The 22909-nt window shown below is 38.6% G+C and overlaps 1 protein-coding gene across 1 annotated transcript in view; it reads left to right on the top strand.

Moving 5' to 3' along the window:
• The window catches only part of LOC124594870 (diacylglycerol kinase eta), a 563158-nt gene that overhangs the window by 407120 nt on the left and 133129 nt on the right, over window positions 1–22909 (top strand). Inside the window, exons 15-16 of the mRNA XM_047133339.1 lie at window positions 3608–3784; window positions 9509–9608. Of these exons, the coding sequence (XP_046989295.1) occupies window positions 3608–3784; window positions 9509–9608 (277 nt within the window). The remainder of the gene's footprint in view (window positions 1–3607; window positions 3785–9508; window positions 9609–22909) is intronic.

Below are 22909 nucleotides of genomic sequence, written 5' to 3'. Positions count from 1 at the left end.
GAAGAGATGTTGCAGCAAACAGAACAAGAAAAGAACTATGAAACAGTTGACATTATTGAAGAGGATGTGAGAAAGGCAATAAATAGTCTGAAGAAGAGGAAGGTGCCAGGAGAATATCAAATAACAGCAGAGACGATCAAGGAGAAAGCTAGGGATCTCATTAAAGAGTTGACCAGACTAACTAAAACTATACAGAAGGAGGAAGAGATACCAAGAGAATTTAAGCTAGCTATCATTGTTCCACTCCATAAGAAGAAAAGGAAACGAGCCTGTAATACTTATAGAGGGATCTCACTGTTAAAAATGAGCTACAAAGTCTTATCCTTGATAAGCAATAAGCGGGTGTCAGGCCAGGAAAATCTACAATTGGTCATATATTTACTGTGAGACAGGCATGGGAAAAATATAAGGAATTTAACAGACCAGTATCCACAAAATTTGTAGAGTTTTCAGAAGCATACAGTAGTATCCATAGAGTGATCCTATACAACATTCTTAGGGAGTTTTGACTACATGAGAAACTAATGAACCTGCTAAAAGTGCGTACAACAGAGACAAAAGCTTAAGTAAGATATCAAGGAGGAAAGTCAAGGGAAGTGGAGGTACAAACTGGAGTACGACAAGATCACGCATTGTCATCCATATTATTTAACCTTTTCTTTGAAATTGTTGTGGTCTAGATGAAAAGAGTGGTAAAGGACATCAATCTGAATGGAAATCTGCAGATGCTAACATATACAGATGATATGACAGCTATATCGGAGTCAAGAGAAAAAAATGACAAAAACAATGGAGGACCTAAGCAATAGTGCAGGGAAGGAGTGGTTGTGAATAAACCCAGAAAAGACAGAGTTGATGGAACTAAGTAGTATGAACCACAGTGTGCCTGAGGATTTACAGATAGGAGAGGTGAAGTTGAAGATGGTTTAGAACTTTAAATATTTGGTATCATGCTTCGACTGGAGGAATAATCTCCAGCGAAGTAAACCAAAAAATTGTTAATGCTTCCAGATCATATAACAGCCTAAAACCAGTCATGAAATCAAACGTAATCTCAATTAAAGTTAAAATGAAGACATATGATGCAATAATGACCCCAGTGCTGTTATATTGCATAGAAATGCTGAATGCCATCAAGAGCAATAGAGAAATACTGATGGTTTTTGAGAGAAGGATCATGAGGATTTTTGTGCCAATGAAGGAAGAAACACAGTAAAGGGGACTGAAAAATAAAAAAAAATATATGCTATGATGAGCAAGCGTAATATTGTACTAAAAGCAAATGTTAAGTCACTACAATGGACAGACATGTTGTGAGAATGACAGATGATTCTGTTCCAAAAGTAGTGTTGCTAGGAACACCGGAGGGAAAGTGTCCCTGAGAAAGACAATGAACAAGATGGGAGGATGGACTATGGAAACACCTATGACAACGAGGATTCACTAGAAGCAGGATGGGAGCTGCACTGGACGGGATCTGCTGGAGGCATCTTGTAAGACTTGCGCATGAAATGCAAGGTTCCTGATTGTCAGTTGAATAAGTAAGTGAGAACACTTCATAGAGATGTGAGCGGTACAATTATGGGCTCATCCTAACATTGGTTCAAAGAGCTCATAGTATGAATTTCATAGTGTGTACAGGTCAGAAAAAGGAACTGTTTTGGACAGTAAATTGACTTGGTCAACTATTTTGATATGAAACTGGTAAAGACATCTAAGCTGAAAATGTTTGCAGCAGTAGTAGAGTGTTGAACTAAGAAGGTTAATATAACTTTTTTTTAATATACTTAGCTGCGAGTGACAGTTCTACTACGGCATGATCTGGTTTCAGCTCCTTCACAGCAAATGAAAGCCAAGCTGCTAATATGTGTCCCCATTGATTAAGGACACGGCAGTGCCAGTGTCCAGCTGGAATTTCGTGGACAATGTAAGCTTCCACAGTGCGAGGAGAATTGTCTGGTGTGCAGCTGTGTAGATGTGGACCACTGTGCTGTCCCTGTGCCGTGGCTGAGCTTGCAAATAACAGATCACCTGTTGACACACTGCTGTGAGGTGCCCTTCTTTGCCACAGGCCCAACAATCCATTTCAAGGTGCAGACAGTTTCTTGTGGAATGCCAGGTACCTCTGTCAGGGTAGGACTGAAGTTTCTTAACTCACATGAAGCACATCACATTGTCAACAATAGAAGGATGTTTATGACCTGTACAGAAAATATTACACAAAAGTTCACTCAATGGTGAGGGAGGAGCAGAATGTTTGATGTACTTATTTCTCTCACAAGATGCCAACAATACAGATACCAGTAAAATCAAGTGAAACTTAAAGTTGCAAAAGGATGATGATGAGTAGGACTCATCCGCTGACTGCTGCTCATGATAGCGATGAACTGATTGTGGATACATAGCTTTCATTTGTGAAAGCATGTTGAGCTACAGGTGCAATCTCGAAATTTTTTAACAATGTGAAGCAACTCACTGAGACTAGGATTGGACATGGTCAAAGCTTTTGCTGAAACTTTCCTATTGGCGGGCAAGGCACATCCCAATCAGTGATTTCACATACAAAACTCAGTAACCCATGTTGTTTATAACAGCGAACAAATTATAGCTTTAACTGAGCACTGAGAGCATTGAAAGACAAATCACTGTGCTATAAACAAAACATCTTAACTCAAAGTGACTGAGGGAGACTTCCCTGCTCTCAGAAGACTGGTTGAAGGCAGTGAATGATGGTGGCATTGTAGCCGTGACCACCAACTGACATTGTTGCTGCAGGACAGCCACTTGCTTTTCTTGCTGTTGCTGTATAGTTCCTGGTATTGCTACTGTTGCTACCAAAGTTCCAGAAAGTGATCCATGACACTGGCACTGGGTGCAATCATGTTACTGAAAGCATGAAAGGGTAAGACCTTATCACCACTTTTCTGTCTGCTTCTGACACAAATGTGTGAGCTATAAACAAAGCCAAGTTTGTTGAGAGTAGTATATTAAATGAAAGCCAAATACAAGGACAAGAAAGTCTATGTACAATGAAGGGGTGAAATGCAGAATGGCACGATTGATAGTACCTCACACAACAGACTGACTAGGCTGAATCACAGCTACCTGCCCTGCCCCATTGCTGTTGCCGACCACAGTCTATAGCACCTCAGAGTCACTATGAATGTTGGCTGTTGGCAAGGATATTAAGCATTCTGTTACATCCTTGTTAGAATAATTCCAATGTGATAAGGGTTCAAGTTGCTGAAGCTTAACTGCTTAATTAGTTATTTTGTGTGAAATTTGCCAGTCACATACCGTTTCATTGATAATCTTGCTCATAATTACACAGTTCAGATAATTAATGTTGTTTAGTATTGAATGAATGAAATAGTTCCTGGGTGAATGGCTGGGTGTCAGTGTTCAATGGGCCCACTAAACATTGGCATTCTGCCATTCACCCATGAACTATTTTGCAATGAATTATGCTGGGTGAAGTCGAAGAATCACAATACTGCTATGATTTCTTCTCCTTGGTGTTCATAGTAACTTGTACATTCTGTATTTTAGACAGGATTGGAGATTTGTCAATGTAGATTGAGATCTATTATTTAGTTTCCTTTTTCAGTATCAGCAGCCTCAGCATTTGGAGGCACTCGTTGCTCACCAGCAGCTACTCGCAGAATTTCTAGTGGTTCTTTGTTTATGAAATCAGATGCATTTTCGAAGGAACCTGAGGACACTCCAAAAAGCAACAGACGCCTTCCCATCATCAATCCACTTGTTCGTCTCCCCATGTGGCCAAGTAAGTACCAGACAGTAAGAACTTCATATTATCTTCAATTTACAAATTTTCAGAATAAATATATTTTTGTATATAGTTTTCTATCTGTTGTTCAGTTATTAATTTAAAACACATAACATCTAGTTATTCAGAAACCAAATCAAATAAGAGTAGCTACTTATTGCCTATGAAAAATTACTTCAAATATGTTTTGGTACCTCTTTTTTGCACTGTTTGTGAGATTGTGTAGAACTGCTTTTCAGCTGTAAAGTCAGCGGATGAGCATGAGATCAGTGTATTTGACCACCTTACTCAAGCATCTTCTCTTTGCCAGAAAAACAAATTAGATTGATTTATGTTTGTATTTATTTTAGAATACTTCTTTCCCTTGCATCTCACCAGAAAGAATTTTTACAAGCCAAGCTTTTCAAAGAGATGTGAAAGAAAAATAGATGAAAAATGATGGTGGTGATGGATGTGTGGGGAAGGATGACAGGATGTAGTAGTAGTAGCTTTATTCATCAGTAGATCTCTTTTTACAAGGATATAGGACACATGGACGATAAATAGCTTAGACAAGAAGAGAATAGAAGCTTTCAAAATGTGGTGCTACAGAAGAATGCTGAAGATTATATGGGCAGATCACATAACTAATGAGGAGGTATTGAATAGAATTGGGGAGAAGAGGAGCTTGTGGCACAACTTGACTAGAAGAAGGGATCGGTTGGTAGGACATGTTCTGAGACACCGAGGGATCACCAGTTTAGTATTGGAGGGTAAAAATCGAAGAGGGAGACCAAGAGATGAATACACTAAGCAGATTCAGAAGGATGTAGGCTGCAGTAGGTACTGGGAGATGAAGAAGCTTGCACAGGATAGAGTAGCATGGAGAGTTGCATCAAACCAGTCTCAGGACTGAAGACCACAACAACAACAACAGGACATGTCAAAGTATTTACAAATTTAGGTCAGTTTAAAATAAGCTAACTAATATACACATATTTACAGACTTCTAGTTAGAGACAATCATTAGATTTACTCCTGGTTTATAATACTTTTTTTACAAATAACTTATTAAATAATGTAATGCCACATTGTTCACTCATATCTCACTGTCAGTCACTGCACACACTAACACACTATACACACATTGTTTCATAACACTTCACACACACACACACACACACACACACACACACTGGTGATCTCTGGGCCATTTTCTGTACCGCAACTTCCCATGTGCTATCCTGAAAAACTCAGTCAGCATCCCTCCATAATGAGTGAGATGTGGAAGAGGTGTTTGTATTGTGCTATGCATAGCTTGGGGGTAAGTATTTCTAGAAAGGAAAAAAGAAGGAAAAAAACATAAAGTGAAGGTGTTATGTGGAATGTTGGATATTTTATAATCATTATTATTATTATTTATTTGTATAACATTTTTTATCAAACCCCTACTCTGTTTTAGCTAAGTAATCCTTCAGTGTATAAAATGTATTGCATAACATGTACTTTTTAGCTGCCTTTTTAAATAAGTGTATTTTGGCAATTTCTTTAATCTCTTTTGGTAATTTATTGTACAGTTTTATTCCTTGGTAGAAAATGCTGTTTTGAGTTTTATGTTTATTTTTTCTTGGTAAATGTAAGTTGAGTCTATCTCTTGCTGCATGGTCATGGACAGACCTGTTTGTGCAGTAATTACCAATGTTATTTTTGATGTGTACAACTGACTGGTAAATGTATTTACATGGAGCTGTTAAAATCCCCAGTGTTCTGAACAGATCTTTACAATGAGCTCGACTAGTATTTTTGGTTATTATTCTTATGGCTCTTTTCTGGAGTTTGAAAATTGTGTTCATATTTTGTGCATTTGTTTCCCAAAAAAGAATTCCATAGCTAAGAATTGAGTGTACATATGAATAATATGTAACTAAAAGACACTGCATGTTACACACCGATGATAGGATTCTAACGGCATAACATGCTGATGACATTGTTTGCAAGTACCTTTGTGTGTTCACACCACTTCAACTGAGAATCAATATTGATTCCTAGAAATTTTGCATTTGTTACACAGTCTATAGGAGTGCCATCTACATTTAATTTCACATTGTCATTTTTCCTCTTCAAACTGAAATTCATGGCATTAGTTTTCTTTATGTTCATTGTCACTTTATTACTTATTGGCCACTCATAAACTTCTTTGAGAGTTTCATTTGCTTTCTTGGCAAGGAGTTCTCTTGTTTTCTCAGTGAGTATAATATTGCTGTCATCAACGAAGAGGATTTTTTTCACCATGAGTAACACTACTGGGAAATTCATTGATGTATATCAGGAGCAGTATTTGTCCTAATATGCTACCTTGTGGAACCACTATATTAATGTATTTTGGTTCTGATAAGTGTTTTACTAAATGTTTAGATCTATTTGAAGTATGTGTTATCTCTACTCTTTGTATCCTATCTGTTAGGTATGATCGAAACCAGTCATTAGCTACCCCTCTTATTCCTAATGCTTCTAATTTATTTAATAGAATCATGTGGTTGACTATATCAAACGCCTTAGAAAGATCCAAAAATATGCCTGTGGCAGACTCATCTTTATCAAGAGGATCAAGTACAACTTTTGTGAATTCTACTGTGGCTGACTCCGTATTTTTTGCCACTTCGGAAACCAAACTGTGATTCACTTAAATGATTGTATTTATTCAGGTAATTCATTAATCTGTCTTTCATAATTGCTTCTATTATTTTTGAGAATGCTGACAGCAGGGAAATGGGCCGGTAATTTTCTATGTCTTCTGCATTACCTTTCTTAAGGAAAGATACAATTCTTGCCTGTATTAACTGCTCTGGAAATGTCCCTATGTGAAGGATCCATTTATTATATTTGTTAAGGGGCCTTGTCTAATCACTATGCATTGTTTCAGTACACACATTGGTACTTCATCTAAGCCTAAAGACTTTTTATTTTTTAGTTTTTGAATTGTTGTACTAACTTCATTCTCTGTGGTTGGAAATAACATCATTGTATTTAGTGCAACGTTATTTACAGGTGTTGTATTTGTTTGGGGCAATGTTTGCTGTAACTTCTTTGCATTACTTGAAAAATGCTCGTTTACATAGTTTTCCAATTGCTGTGGATCCTTTATTACTTCATCCCCCTCCCTTTGAAGTATCAAACAATGGAAAATCCAGGATGGAATGTAACAGTACAAGAGAAGAAAGTTGCTACTCACCATATAGCGGAGATGCTGAGTCGTGATAGGCACAATAAAAAAAAGGCCTTAATGGCTGAAAGCTATGATTGTGTCAATCTTTTTATTGTGCCTATCGCGGCTCAGCATCTCCGTCATATGGTGAGTAGCAACTTCCCTTAGAAGTATGTTATTCTGTGTTTGTTTGCCTCTCCCCATTTCCTTTTTTATAACATCATAGACTGCTTTGCATTTATTCTCTGAATTATATGTTATTTTGTCATTAAATGGCTTTTTTTGCAGCAGTCAGCACCTTCCTATAGATCTTTTTGTATCTATGATAGAAATTTAAGAATTCTGGATCATTGCAAATCTTTTTCATGGAGCTGAGGTGTTTAAGTGTTTGGGAGGACTTCTTAATAGCTGCAGAAGTGATTAACATAGAGTTGAACCTTTATGGGAGGAGGGATCAAGATCATGGTGAAGAGGAAGTTTCCATCTATGAAGTTCTGCTGCTGGAAGGGAGAATTTTGCAGCGTTCTTGGACTTTTCTTTCCTTGTCTGCATCTTCTCTGCTCGTTGCTCCATCGTTCAGTTTTAATTGTTACTATCCATTTACATCTCATAAGGCTTGTTATTCTTAGTCTAGTCATCATATGTCTCTTGAGTTGTCCTCATTGCCACCCCTCTAGCTCTAGTGTATTCGGACTTCATCTGTTGCTAACATTTCACTGTTGATTTTTCTCTCATCCTACCTCTGTGTTCATGGCTTGAAGTGATTTTTCTTGGTTATTTCTTTTTAGTGTTGTTGCCTCCAACCCCATTCTGCATATTTTGTCAAGTGAACTCCCAGTTCTGACTTGTTAGTTTTATTATTATTATTTTTTATGACTGTTTGTTAGGTGCTTCTGGCACAACTTGATGAGCTGAGTGTTTGTTTTTTCTATTTACATGTAATTGAAGTTCTAATTTGAAAAGATGACTTCAAATAGCAGTAGATGCATAATGACATTTTGCAACAAGAGTTTCCCTTTATAAGGGGAAGAAAAAGGGGAAAATTAAACCAATAAGATAGCATTTGCTGGAAAAGGAAAACAGCTATTCATATGTTGATAACAGAGATCAAGTCAAAATTCTCTCAGGAAAAACTGAGTTAAAGAAGTTTAGATGATAAATAGAATACTATGAAAACACAAGCAAATCTGAACTATGCTTCAAGAAAGGTGCATAAAGTGTAGAAATAAGAAAGAGACTATTGGTATGCAAAAACTTCATATTTAAGGAAGCAACTGATTGGTTCAATTTAAATCGGAAGCAACTGCCACAATACACCAGAAGTTGGGAAGATAGAACAGTCTCCATGAATTGGATTCCAGTTATTACAGAAGAGAAAAAGAAAACAAATATTGTATTGTAAGTTATAAAATGCCACCTGCTTCCTCTCCTACAACATAGTATTAACTATTTTACTCTCTTATTTCTAGGGCTACCATACATATTATCTATGCCCAAGAGCATACGCAGGATCTGTGCTAGGAGAGTGGGTGGGGGCAGGTCTCCTATTAGTTTTGTGGAAAAGGGAGAGGTGGAGGAATTTAAGCACAATCTTCAACAAAATAAAACCCAAAATTATTGAAAAAAATGGTGCTTATTAATGACCAAACATACTAATACTACCACTTTATAATAGGTTTCTGCTATTTACAGTGTGCTTAACTGAGAAAGGATAGTTTGTATGAGATTGGCACATAATATTTTGCTGCCATGCAGATAATGTTTAGGTTCATATGAATAATTTATGTTTCACATTCAGTAGTTTTCAACATTGTCTGATAACACAAGGAAATCTTTGTGAATGAAAGGTACAATTCTGCTGGGAGCTTTTTAAACCCAGAGCCATCTGGTACTTTCAGATCCAAAGAAAATAATGACAAAAGAGAAATAGTTATGAGAATTCACACCAAGTGCCTCTTTATACACTTGCTACAGACAATATCCATTACTTTCTGGATTTCTTTAAATTGATATATCTGTCTGTCTGGAGGCAGGATCAATTTGCAAAAATCATAATTCTATTTTGGGGATGAGAGGGTGGGAAGGGGTATCCTCTCCTATGAATTTCTCATATAATAATGTAATTATTTATGTTTATTGTTCTCAGAATCAATTTCTTGGTCATATTATATGAATCATTAAAGTGTTACATATAAGATGTACTATCAGATAAAAGTCTGTAGTCCTTTCTCCACAATTCACCTTCAGCTTCCATTAAATATCATTGAAATATACTTCTTTTGTTGATACTAATGGAAAAAGAAAGAAAAAAAATATTTCAAGGGCAAGATACATAAAGCTTGTGATTTGTACATCTGTATGTCAGTAATGGTGTAATACTGTCACATGTGATTGATAATTATGATAGTTATTCAGCAGTGTGTCCATCAAAAGCACTGTTTTGTTTATATTGAGGAGAATTTAGCATTACTTACTCGTACTTAACATTCTGTTCCATTTTTTCTGTTTCCTAATGTACACTGTTTCATTTTTTGCAGATGTAAGTGGTGCTGGTGTTGTGAGTAAAGTACTTTTGGCAAATGCTGATGCTCTTTGTGCTGCTGTTTCACCTTTGATGGATCCTGATGAAACACTTTTGTAAGTAAAATGTTTCATAAACATTGATTACAGCAGTAAACATGTTTTATTATACTTAACTTTGAAGTTTATCTTCAGAGAATGTAGACGCTAATTCTCTAGTTATGATAATGTAAGATAGAACTGCCTTGATCATTATACTCAAACTGTGAGACAGTGGCAAGAAGTCCCTGTGGCCCGAGGTCAAAACATTATATTATATATTGGGTACTTACATATAAAAACTATGTAACCGCTGGATCTGTATGTACATCACGCCTTACACAAAGATATATGTGTCTCCATGTCCTCCTTGACATCTTGCTGAACATGTCAGGAGTTTTTAAAATCTTAGAGTATATTCTATGCTTGAATATTATGACAAACCTGAAGAAACAGAAGCTGCTCCAAAGAATTAGCATCACACAAATCTTTCAAATATTCTATCGTCCTAAATTTCTAAAAAGCATTACAGACTGTAGCACATTGTTAACTGATAACCAGCATAGTTGTACAGTTACATAGCAAATCTTCACAACTATCTCTCTTTCTCACTGAATTTTCTATCAGAACCTAGTACATAACATGGGACAGCTAGCTCTTTATTCCCATGAAGTAATGAGTGCTGTGAACAAGGGATCTTAGATCAATTCCATATTCCTATATTTCCAGAAGGCTTTTGATACAGTTCCTCACAAGCAACTATTAATCAAATTGAATGCATTGGAGTATCGTCTCAGTTGTGTGACTGGATTCGTGATTTCCTCTCAGAGAGGTCACAGTTCATAGTGATAGATGGTAAATCATGGAGTAGAACAGAAGTGATATCTGGAATTCCACAAGGTAATGTCATAGGCCCTCTGCTGTTCCTGATGTACATAAATGATATAGATGATAATCTGAGCAGCCCCCTCAGATTGTTTACAGATGACACTGTAATTTACCGTCTAGTAAAGTAATCAGACGATCAATTCCAATTACAAAATGATCTAGAGGGAAATTACTGTATGGTACAAAAAGTGGCAACTTGCACCAAACAAAGAAAAGTGCGAGGTCATAATATTGTGGGGAAGGCGAAACAAAGACTGCGCTTTGTTGGTAGAACACTTAGAAGATGGGACAAATCCTCTAAAGAGACAGCCTACATTACACTTGTACGTCCTCTGCTGGAATACTGCTGCGCGTTACGGAATCCTTACCAGATAGGGATGATGGAGGACATCGAAAAAGTGCAAAGAAGGGCAGCTCGTTTCGTGTTATTGTGCAATAGGGGTGAGAGTGTCACTGATATGATACGTGAGTTGGGGTGGCAGTCACTGAAACAAAGGCAGTTTTCTTTGCAGCAAGACCTATTTACGAAACTTCAATCACCAACTTTCTCTTTTGAATGCGAAAATATTTTATTGACACCCATCTATGTAGGGAGAAATGATCATCATAATAAAATAAGAGAAATCAGAGCTCGAACGGAAAGATTTAGGTGTTCCTTTTTCCCACGTGCCATTTGAGAGTGGAATGGTAGAGAAGTAGTATGAAAATGGTTTGATGAATCCTCTGCTAGGGGCACTTAAGTGTGAATTGCAGAGTAACCATGTAGATGTAGATGTAGATATTCAACAAAATTGATGGTAACATCAGGTGTATTCAAAAAGGCAAAATATAAGAGGCAGCCAAAGGAAAATGAGACAGGTGGAGAAAAGTGAGTAAAGTGCATATTATTTCATAAGTAATCATTATAACTGTTAATACGTTTACCTGATGTGAGACACGGTGGTCAGCATCTTTGTGGAAAAATGCTTGTGATTGCCTACAGAACCATGACTGTATACAGGTGTGCAGCTCTTCATCTGAAGCAAATTGATGGCCACAAATATCGTTCTTCAGGGCTCCAAAAATATGGAAATTGCATGGAGAGAGATCGGGACTGTATGAAGGATGTATAAGGGTGAAATATCTGCAGTGTATTTGAAACAGCCATGGCAACATGTTGGTGGGCATTATCCTACAACAGAATGAAGCTGTCTGTCAACATTTCCAGGCGTTTGGACTTGATGGAATGCTTTAATTTTTGCATAGTGCCTGCAGTGTGTTATTTGTGGCGCTGTGTCCCAGGAAGTCAATGAACAGTAGGTCAGAAGACAGCATTATTATGTTGCAGGATAATGCCAGCTCACATGTTGCCAAGGTTGTTTCAACTACACTGCAAATGTTTTGCTGGGAAGCCCTACATATCCTCCATACAGTCCTGATCTTTCTCCATGCAATTTCCATGGAACCCTGAAGAAAGACATTCATTGCCATCAATTTACTTCAGGCGAAGAGATGCATTCCTGATTGTGGTTCCATAGGCAACTGCAAATGTTTTTCCATAAAGGCACTGACTATCTTATATCACATTGGGATGGATGTATTAACAGTTATGGCAATTACTTTTGAAGTATTAAACAGTTTAACAACTTTTTCCATCTGTCTTGTTTTTATTTGACTGCCCCTTATAGGAGCACCAGTAACTCAGTACATATAAATGATTTCTCAGATAAAGTCAGCAGCACTTTTAGAGTATTGACTGATGTTGTCTGTTAGAAAGGACTGTCACTGGATGATTGTAAGAAAACACAGAACAGTATTTCTACTTGGTGTACTGACTGGCAACTATCAAAACCTAAATAAATGCAAGATAACTCCCTTGACAAAATGACATAATTCCATACTGAAAACAGTTATAATATTCTGTAATGAATTTCTCTAGCCTGCCACAGTGCTTAAATACTTAAAAGCAATAATGTTGAGACAAAATGAAATGGTATGAACATGTGAAACCAGTATTTGAAAGAGAAGTGCAGGACTTAGTTTCATTGGTAGGGTTCTGGGAAAAATATAGCACATCTTTAAAAGGAATTGCATACTGGATGCTAGTGTAACCAATTGTAGAGTACTGATTCTGCATGTTAGTCATTATTAAATATGCATGACAGTAAACATCAGTCAGATTGAGGAACACATCACTAGATATGTTGCAAATCAGAACAGGTCTAGTACATATTTTCATAGAATTTAAGTGGAATCTTTTGAAGAGAGGCAACTTTGTTCTTCTGAAACATATTTTCATAGAATTTAAGTGGAATCTTTTGAAGAGAGGCAACTTTGTTCTTCTGAAACACTGCTTTGTAAATTTAGAAAGCCAGTGTTTGAGAAAAATGACAAACTAATTGTGTACTTACAATGAATAAACTCTAATAAAGCAACTGTCACCAGCTTTGCAGATGTTTTTTTATCTCTAGTTTATGTCCAGTTTTCATCATTAAATGCGTTATCTCTTTATGATCTTTTCAATACAGTTTATAAAAGATACTCTTATTCCAAACATATACATCTATACTCTGCAAACCACTGTGAAATTATGGAAGATGGACATCTCATTGTATCAGTCATTAGGGTTTCTTCCCATTCCATTCACATATGCAGCACAGGAAGAATGATCATTTGAATGCCTCTGTGTATGCTGTAATTAATCTAATTTTCTCATCATTATGCCTATATGATACATAAGGGATTGTAGCATAATCCTAAAATCATCATTTAAAGCAGTGTTTGAAAGTAGGTTGGCTTGGGATAGTTTACGGTATGTCTGTCTTCAAGAGTTTGCCATTTTAGTTTCATCAGCGTCTCTGTGACACTCTCCCATGGATCAGACAAGCCTCTGATCATTCGTGCTGCACTTCTCTGCACATGTTCAATATCCCCTGTTACTCCTGTTTTGCACCAGTCCCACACTCTCGAGCAATATTCTAGAAAAGGTTGCATGAGTGTTTTGTAAGCAGTCTTCTTTGCGGACAGATTGCATTTCCTCAGTATTCTACCAATAAACTGAAGTCTACCACCTGCTTTACCCATGACTGACCCCATGTGATAATTCCATTTCATATCCCTACAAAGTGTTATAACCAGATATTTATATGAGTAGGCCTGTTCCTACTGTGACTTATTGATATTATAGTCATATAATACTACGGTTTTTTTTTTTTTTTCATTTTGTGAGTGCACAATTTTACATTCTTGAAAATTTAAAGCAAGTTACCAACTTTTGCACCACTTCGAAATCTTATCAAGATCTCACTGAATATTTATGCAGCTTCTTTCAGACAGTACTTCATTGTGGATAACTTCATCATATTCAAAATGTCTGATGTTACTATTAATATTGTGCACAAAGTCATGAATATATACAGCATGAGCAGCAAGGGTCCTAACACATTTCCCTGGGGCACATCCGAAGTGCACATTTGACAATGACTCTCCATACAAGATAACATGCTGCGTCCTCCCTACCAAAAAATCCTCAGTCCAGTCACAAGTTTCACTTGACATTCCATGTGACCATGCTGTAGAGTTTAGGCATAAATGTGATACTGAGTCAAGTCCTTTTCAGAAATCAAGAAAAACTGCATCTACCCGACATTCTTGATCCAAAGCTTTCAATATGTCACATGAGAACAGTGTGAGTTGGTTTTCGCATGTTTGATGTTTTCGGAATCCATGCTGGTTGGCATGGAGGAGGTCATTGTGTTAGAGGTACCTCATTATGTTTGAGGTCAGAATATGTTCTAAGATTCTAAAACAAATCTATGTTAAGGATGTTACACTGTAGTTTTGTGGATCACTTCTACTATGCTTCTTGTAAATAGGTGTGGCCTGCATTTTCACCCAACTACTGGGCACCATTTTTTGTTACAGTGTTCTATGATAGATTATAGTCAGAAGAGGGCCTGACTCAGCTGCAATTTCAGTATAGAGTCTGATAGTGTTTTCATCAGCTCTGGAGCTTTGTTCAGTTTTAATGATTTCAGCTGTTTCTCAATGCCAGTGACACTAACACTTATTTCACTCATATTTTCAGTGGTGTGAGGATTAAACTGGGGTAATTTTCCTTGTAAAGGAATATTTGGAAACAGAATTAACCATTTCAGCTTTTGCTTTGCTGCCCTCATTTTCAATTCCTGTCACATTCATGAGTGACTGGACACCAACTTTGGTGCCACTAACAACCGGTACATGCAATCAGAATTTCTTCTATGTGTGAAGGACCATTTGACAATGTTTTATTATGGTTGTTATTGAAGGCTTATTGACAGCCAAATGTGTGTCATTCAGCATCTCTCTATCTACAGTTCTGTGCTTCATTTTACCCCTATTCTGCAGTTGCCTCTGTTTCTTTAGAAGTTTCTTTACAGTGACTATATACTAAGGAGGATCTCTCCCATTACAGAGTGCTCTACTGCATACATATCTATCCAGTGCATGGTTAACTATTATGTTAAACTTGAGCCACAGTTCCTATGCCCTGCTCTGTACTGAGTTTGAAGATCCTCATTGAGATATGACACTACTGCTGTTTTATCTAGTGTACTGAACATATACAGGGTGTTTCACTAAATGTGTTTGCCTCTGTAAGTTATGAAGTAATAGGCGACGGAAATATTTATTGTGGTAGGTCACCACAAGAAACGTTATACTGTCTGCAGAGCTATGAACATAGTTTATTGTGTTATCATCCAAAGAGTTACAGCAAAAAGATAAAATTTTTTAAATGTAACAATAGTTGTTTCTATCATGAACTTGAATCAGTAACACCAGCTGTGTTCACATCAATTTAAATTACATTCCTATCACCTTTAGTTTGGGAGCTATAACCCTTCAAAGTTTCAGTGGTAGATACCACACACGCTGTGCAGAACACAATGCGCCTTCTGAATGTGGTGCGGCCGAGTTGTAACATCGCCGGTGTCATGGAGCGAGAAGCTTCCTTGATGCGCTTTTAGACTGCCAACTGTCGCCGCACACAGCTGTATACCTAACAGTTCAAGCCACACAAACAAATTGGGCTCAATATACCACAGTTACTGACATCAGATGAAGTTGGCATACACAAACAACGAGTGCATTGACATGTTGCTGATGCTCAGCGAGTGCCAACACGATGCCACTGAAGCAGCCATGGCGTACGCCGTGAGATATCCTAGGTGAAGAGCTCCAGCAAACATTACATTCTTATGTGCCGAACAATGACTGCAGGAAACAGGCAGCTTAGTAATGCGCCGCAGTAACAGATGAAGAACTGCAAGAAGTGAGAAGACGGAGGTGTTGGTTTTAGCTGCAGTACACCATGATCCTCATGTCAGCTTACGAACCATTGCTGCAGTCACTGGTGTCAGTCTCACATCTGTGTGGCGTATAGTACACGGCCACAGGTTTCATCCGTACCACCTGCCACTGACCCAGGAACTGCATGGGAATGATTTCCGTGTGAGAGTTACATTCTGTGAATGGGCCATGAATAATTTCACGCTGGAGTCTTTACAAGGTGTTATGTTCTCTGATGAGTCCATATTCACAAATTATGGTACAGTGAATCACCATAACATGCACTACTGGGCCACAGACAATCCTCGGTGGGTACAACCTGGTGACCGTCAATGTTGGTGGTCTATTAATGTGTGGTGTGGAATCCTTGGGGATGAAATCATCAGTCCACACTACTTCCCAGGTACACTGACAGGTGAGTTATATCGCACATTTATAGTCTACAGTTTGGGTGGTCTCCTTGAACTTGCGTGTCTACACACGAGAGTCTGTATATGGATGCAGCACGATGGTCACCCAGCCCATTCTGCATGTGCTGTTGTGGAAGAACTAAACAACAGGTTTGCAGGAAGGTGGTTGGGGCACTATGGTCCCCATTCATGGCCTGCAAGGTCACCCGATTTAACACATTAGATTTCTTTTTGTGAGGATATCTAAAGGAACGTGTTTATGTCACTGAGCCCACATCCCCAGATGATGTAAAACGGTGCATCGGGGACACATGTTGCTCCTTGACACCAGCGATGTTACATCTCATCTGCAAATCCTTTAGAAGGCGCATTGCATTGTGCATTCAGGAACGTGGACACACATTTGAACATCTCATTTAAATCAACTTCCCACTGCCAGAACATCCATCACCCACCACACAGCCATGTATTATGTACAGCATGTGGTATCTGCCCCTGAAACTTTGAAGGGTTGTTGCTCCCAAACTAAAAGTGATAGGAATGTAATTTAAATTGATGTATACACAGCTGGTGTTACTGATTCCAATGCATGATAGAAACAACTATTTTTCCATTTGAAAAATTTTATCATTTTGCTGTAACTCTTTGGATAGTAACACAATAAACTATATTCATAGTTCCGCAGACAGTGTAATATTTCTTATGGTGACCTATTGCAATAAATATTTCCACTTGGGAACCACATGGAGCCCTCCATTCATGAATATTTCCGTCGCCTATTACTTCATAACTTACAGAGGCAAGCAAACACATTTAGCAGAACACTCTGTATGTCTTTCTACTTGTTTTAATTGTCGTTTGTGCTTTGCTAATTATTGTTCCCACAAGCACATCATTATGATTTACACCAGTATTGATGTAGACATCCTCAAAGAGGTCAGATCAGTTTGTTGCCATTAGATCCAGTACATTTCCACCATAAGGGGTTTTCTGAACTATCTGTTCTAGGTAGTTTTCAGAGAAGGCTGATTAGGTAATAAGCACTTATATCTTAGGAGGACACCAATCAACAGGTCCTTGTATAAGGGCGGGGGAAAACTGTTGAACATCATTTGTCACCAAGCACTCTTTAAAACAATTTATTAATCAACAATAATTCCTTTTTCTGAACAGCAACAGTTTACAAGGCTCAAGTTAAAAAACACATTAATGATTAAACTTGAGCTTTCAGCTATAAGAAAATGCATTAAATGTGAAATACCAGAAGCAAAACAGTTTGGATATTCTTTAAAGTTTTTTCATTGAAAAAATACGATTCATCAAAACATTACATAAAAATAATTTACATTGAATGTCATGCCAAAGCACACCATAATCTGTAAATTACAATAGAGTAATAGAGCGGCAGAAACCCACAGACGACACAAAGACCCCAGATGTAGACCTCTGGACCCAGCCCCCTGGTAACAATAAGCCAAGAGAGAATAGGTAGTGCACAGCAAAGCTCTCTCAAGCAGTGAACAGGTTAGATAAAACCAGAGCCTTTGGTGAATGTTAACTTGTACTGCAGTTCTAGTTAAAGTTAACAGGTTTAATTGAGGTATACACTATAAGCCAGAATCACTGCTGGCCAAGGATAAAAAATTATTAGTATCTTAAGTGTAGAACAAATAAAACCACAATCTTAATAAATAAATGCAGAAGGAGCCTTCAAACTAGTACCCACAACCGAAGGTGTACAAAAGTCCTTTTATTAGCTTAATGATCAAATCAGAGGTTGTCAAAAATTTAATTGTCCTCATGGAATTGCTTTTAGCACGTTTTAGATACAATTTAACAGAGGCAAACATCATTAAGCATTACATAAAATATTTCAATTATTTCTCATAAAGGCTGTTATGGTACCTAAGAGGGAAAAAAAACTTATTGGCTGCAAGAAATCAGTCACTGCCACTAAATAAAGTGGATCTCTTCTCTTAAGACCAACGTAGTGACAAAATGTGACACAGAATTTGGCATAGGCCTCTAGGCCTTAAGATTTAGTCACCAAAACAACAGTCAGAATTTTACTTAAAATAAGTTCCCAAGTTCTTTTTAAAAACATTTACTCTAGAAAGAAGCTAATTTCCCCATGGGAGACTGCTGAACACATGCCACAAACCACTTCAAAATCACATTAAACAGAAAATGTAGGAGTGCAGTACAACTAAAAAAAATTGAAAAATCAAGCAGAAGACCAGTGCTGAGCTGCTTCGAACACAACCAACATCAGCATCGGTGACAATTCTGTGGAGAACATATGATGCCAACCATATACTTGAGGGAGGACAACCGGGCTCTTTCCTCTCAGCCAAGGAACCTGAAGAAGGTACTGACCCAGTACCCAGTAAAATCCTGTGGTGAAGGCATTCTGGTCACCTAATGCAGAAGGGGAAATGACTGGAGAGCTTCACTGACTAACACCAAATTCCGTAGGAAGAACTCAATTACTGTGCAAACTAGTACAGCTGGAGCAGGATTTGGCTGGCCCAGCATGGCACATCAGCAGCCACACTGCCACAGCAGCCACACTGTCATACATGGAGAATGCCGACTGCCATTGCTCGCACCAGAAAAACGGTGCACCAGCAGTGCCGACCAATTGCTCTCCAGGAAGCCCCCTATGTTCCACTGGACACACTATCCACCATAACTTCCAAGTCCCTACCGGCACCTTTCCTTTTTACACAGCCCACTTCCTCTTTTACACAAGAGACCTTGTAATCAGCAAAGAATGTGCTCAACATGCCGGGTACGTGGTATTGAACTTGGTGCATGGCTCAGCCTCTCCCACGTAAACTGAACACCTGGAGAGTTCAGCAAGCTTAACCTGACTTACATGTACCCTTTGCATCTGGTCGATGCCTCATCCTTCACTCACATTGTGACTAGAGAGTGGACTACCACAGGATATGGCACAGACCCACAAAACATGTCATAAACTTACTGGATACATTTCCTCCTTCCTCGTGACCTCCAATGTTATGAATGGAGACCATGTCACCACCTTAAAAGTGGCAGGCTGGCATCTGTAGTTGAAGCACATCATTAGCCTTTGATGGGCCCTAGCAGTGTCTGCTCTCGGTCTCTATCAGTTATCCCTAAGAACCTCATGAGTAGTCTGATCAGGAAGCAAGGCTGCTATTTCTCTCAAGTTGGACAGTGGCAAATTTATGTGATGGACAAACATTATGGATGCTTGTACGACTTGATGAGCTTCATGCCTTGCTGTATTAGAGGCAAAATTCAACTGTGGGAGGGAACATACTCATTTTGACAGAGCGTCTGAGTGGTAAGTAATAAGAGCAGCCTTCGAGTTCCTGTTAACCCTTTCTGCAAAAGATGGTTGAGGGTAATAGGCAATGGTAGTTGCATGCCGAAAACAAATCCAGCGGATTTCATGACACACAAAGGCTGGGGCGTTCTCAATGATGAAAATGACAGGAGGACCAAAGAGAGAAATGATTTTAATAACATGTTTAGTGATGGCCCCTGCAGTTACCCCCCCTCATGCTCAGCATCAACCATAAAAAACGTGAGAAGGCATCCACTGCTACAAAAATATAGCGGTAACCCATCTGAGTCCAGGGAAGGGGGCTGACATAATCAATGAAAATACATTCCATAGGACATTTTGCACTATCCAACCATTCTCCTTAAATCTTTGTAAAGTGAGGGCACATCACAAGTTGTTTAATCTTGTGTATGATTTTTATAAGTGCCTAAATGTCCACTTAACAGAAACTGATGGTAATATTAAATATACTGAGATCCCAAGGCAAACAAATTTTCCACTTACCACCACTCTTGGATTGTGAACACAAAATTCCTTTTTTTGAATCTAGTAGCCACGCACTTCCTCCCCACAATGAAGAGACTGTTTAATATATAACAACTCTGGGTCAGAATCATGTTGTTGCACAACATCACCAAACTCAGGCACATCCACCAAGACTTGCCCTAATAGTAGCTCCCTCGTCAGACACTCGTGGAACCAAAGTTTCCTCATAACCCAAGTCAAACATAGGGCTTAGCACAACAGTGATGAGAACTTAAATGCAGAAATGTGCACCGACCACATTGCACTATGCCATTTATGACAGGGGTGTCCCATGACCATGAAAGAGCCTGGTTGTCAGTTCGTAAAGTAAACTGATGGTACTGTAGGTAGAACTTAAAATTTTCAGTACTATCTAGGACAGCAAGTACCTTAAGATCATAGGTCAAATATTTGGCCTCTATGGTCATTAAAGCATATGACACACAAGCGATAGGGCATGCCACCCATCCTGTTTGGGCAGCAACACATCTGCTATTTCCAAATTTGAAGCATCAGTTTGTAAAATAAAGGATAAATCAAAATTTGGGGTATATGAAGATGGTATTTGTTCTTTTGGACATGTCCGAAAGAACAGATAACATCGGTGACCATGCAACTCTCTAGAATGAAATGACAATTAAATCAAGACCCTAAGCTGCCGACAGGCATTGATATACATCAACGGGGACAGTTTGAAAATGTGTGATCCGACCAGAACTCGAACCCAGGATCTCCTGCTTACATGGCAGATGCTCTATCCACCTGAGCCACCGAGGGCACAGAGGATAGTGGGACTGCATGGATTTATCCCTTGCACACTCCCCGTGAGACCCACATTCTCAACTTAATGTCCACACACTACAGTCATAGTGCCCCTGCCCATTACACTCATTACTCGCAGCAGACAGTCCTACTGAGTCCCATAAGAGTTCAGGCAAAGTGTCTGCATCCGCACAGAAGGAGGTCAATCGCCGGTGGGCAAAATGCCCCAGCTCCCTGTAATGGAAACACCACCCCTTACTGCAAGTGATGTTAGTTGTAACAGTAATCCTATTGCCCGGAGGACGCCTGGGTTTCCTAATGTACTCAGGTGTAGTAACCCCAACGAATCAGAAACCAGATGATCTAAATCTTGATGTGTGGTAGGCCTTTACAAAAACAAAACCTGAGAGTGATTCTTTGAATTGGTGCCCTGCACAATGCTAGCAACTACTCCTGCCTCTGAAAGTTGCATTTCGAATGCAAGTGCGGCAGATATGCACTTCACACATGTAATCAGTAAGAGGTTCTCCAACCTGCTGGATGTGAAACAAATATTTCTGAATTAACTTGTTCCTGAATCAAGCAGACAGACATTGCTGAACGACCATGAAGCGTAACTTATGCAAATCACCCCTGTGGACCAGGCCAAACAATTTCAACTAACAAACACGTACATGAGTGTGTAAATGATTTGAAAAATTAAATTCCAAGATAGCTTAAATACAGTGACTTGCTCCTCTAAGTTTACAGAGAACCACAAAAATTTCACTAACTGGTTTGCAGTATCCATGACAAGATAATCTATACCCTTAATCATGCTATGAAATGGATTGGGAAGTATTGCAAAATACACCACCTCATTAGGCATATTTTTTTCATTGGGGCTGTGAGTTTCCCCTGGATATTCCTCTGCAGGGCCACTCCCCTCTCCCTCTCAGGACCATTGGTCCCGTTATAAGGCACTTAGCTTTCTTTGCATGGATGTTACCATGAGAAATAATTCATCTACCTTAGCCCTAGAGGGAACATCGGAAACCACAGATCTCAAGTCCTCCACTTGATTGGACAAATGAGCAATCTGCACTTGTAAGTGATAAATTTGCAGGCAAGAGGGTGTAGTGTCGGACAAGGATTCGACATTCTTCTCTAACTCTACCAGGGAAATGGAGAAACTTGCTAGTGCAATATTAATGTGGCCTACACGCTCCTCTGTGATGTGCAAGGGAATCATGACTGCTGCACGGAGATGCACATGTAGCTCACTGATGCCGCCATCCTCACTTTGGCCCCATCCTCACAATTTGTGCTTAAGCTGCTCCTTCTTGAGGGTTCTCACTCTGATTATGGCATGAGATTCCAGTTTCATAGAGTACCTGAAACAATAATCAGGACCAAACAATTTCCATGCAACACTAAGTAATAAAATAAACGAGAAAATAAAAAAAAATACAAGAAAAACAAATGATGTTCAGTGGAAGGAGGGTAGGACTAGAATGTAACAACCATGCTCTAGCAACTCAACTGATACAGGTAACAAGCAATTGTGTCTTAGGAGGATGCCAACTGACAAGTCCTAGAGGATGGGCTGGGGAAAACTATTGAACATCATTTGTTACCAAATACTCTTTAAAACAATTTGTTAACCAACATTAATTTCTTTTCCTCAACATTGAAAGTCATACTGAGGCAAACCATAACCTGAAACTTACGATAGAGTAATAGAGCAGGACAGAAACCCACAGACAACACACTGTGGCTACAGTTGCCTTAGACTGCAGTTGCATTTGTTTGTTGTGTGTGCGTGTGTGTATTCTCTTTTTGACGAAGGCCTTACTGGCCAAAAGCTTTATTTGTTATAGTCTTTATGTTGTGCCTATCTGCGACTCAGCATCTCCAATATATGGTGAGTGGCAACTTTCGTTTTCACAATATTGTTACATTCCATCCTGGATTTTCCATTGTTTGGTATAAGTTATTCTTCATCACACATATAAACACAAACATATATTATAGTTTCTAAACTGCACTTAGGCTATTTTCATATTCTTCTAACAATAACATTAATGGTTTGGCACTCCAGCCTCAACAACAAATAAATTTATTCACACACACTATCGCTTCCTGGTATCAGTTCAATATTCTTAACTATT

Source organism: Schistocerca americana, chromosome 2 (genome assembly GCF_021461395.2).
Source record: "Schistocerca americana isolate TAMUIC-IGC-003095 chromosome 2, iqSchAmer2.1, whole genome shotgun sequence".
NCBI lineage: Eukaryota > Metazoa > Arthropoda > Insecta > Orthoptera > Acrididae > Schistocerca > Schistocerca americana.
Note: the sequence above shows the minus strand (reverse complement) of the source record. Positions and strands in the feature narration are given on the sequence as shown.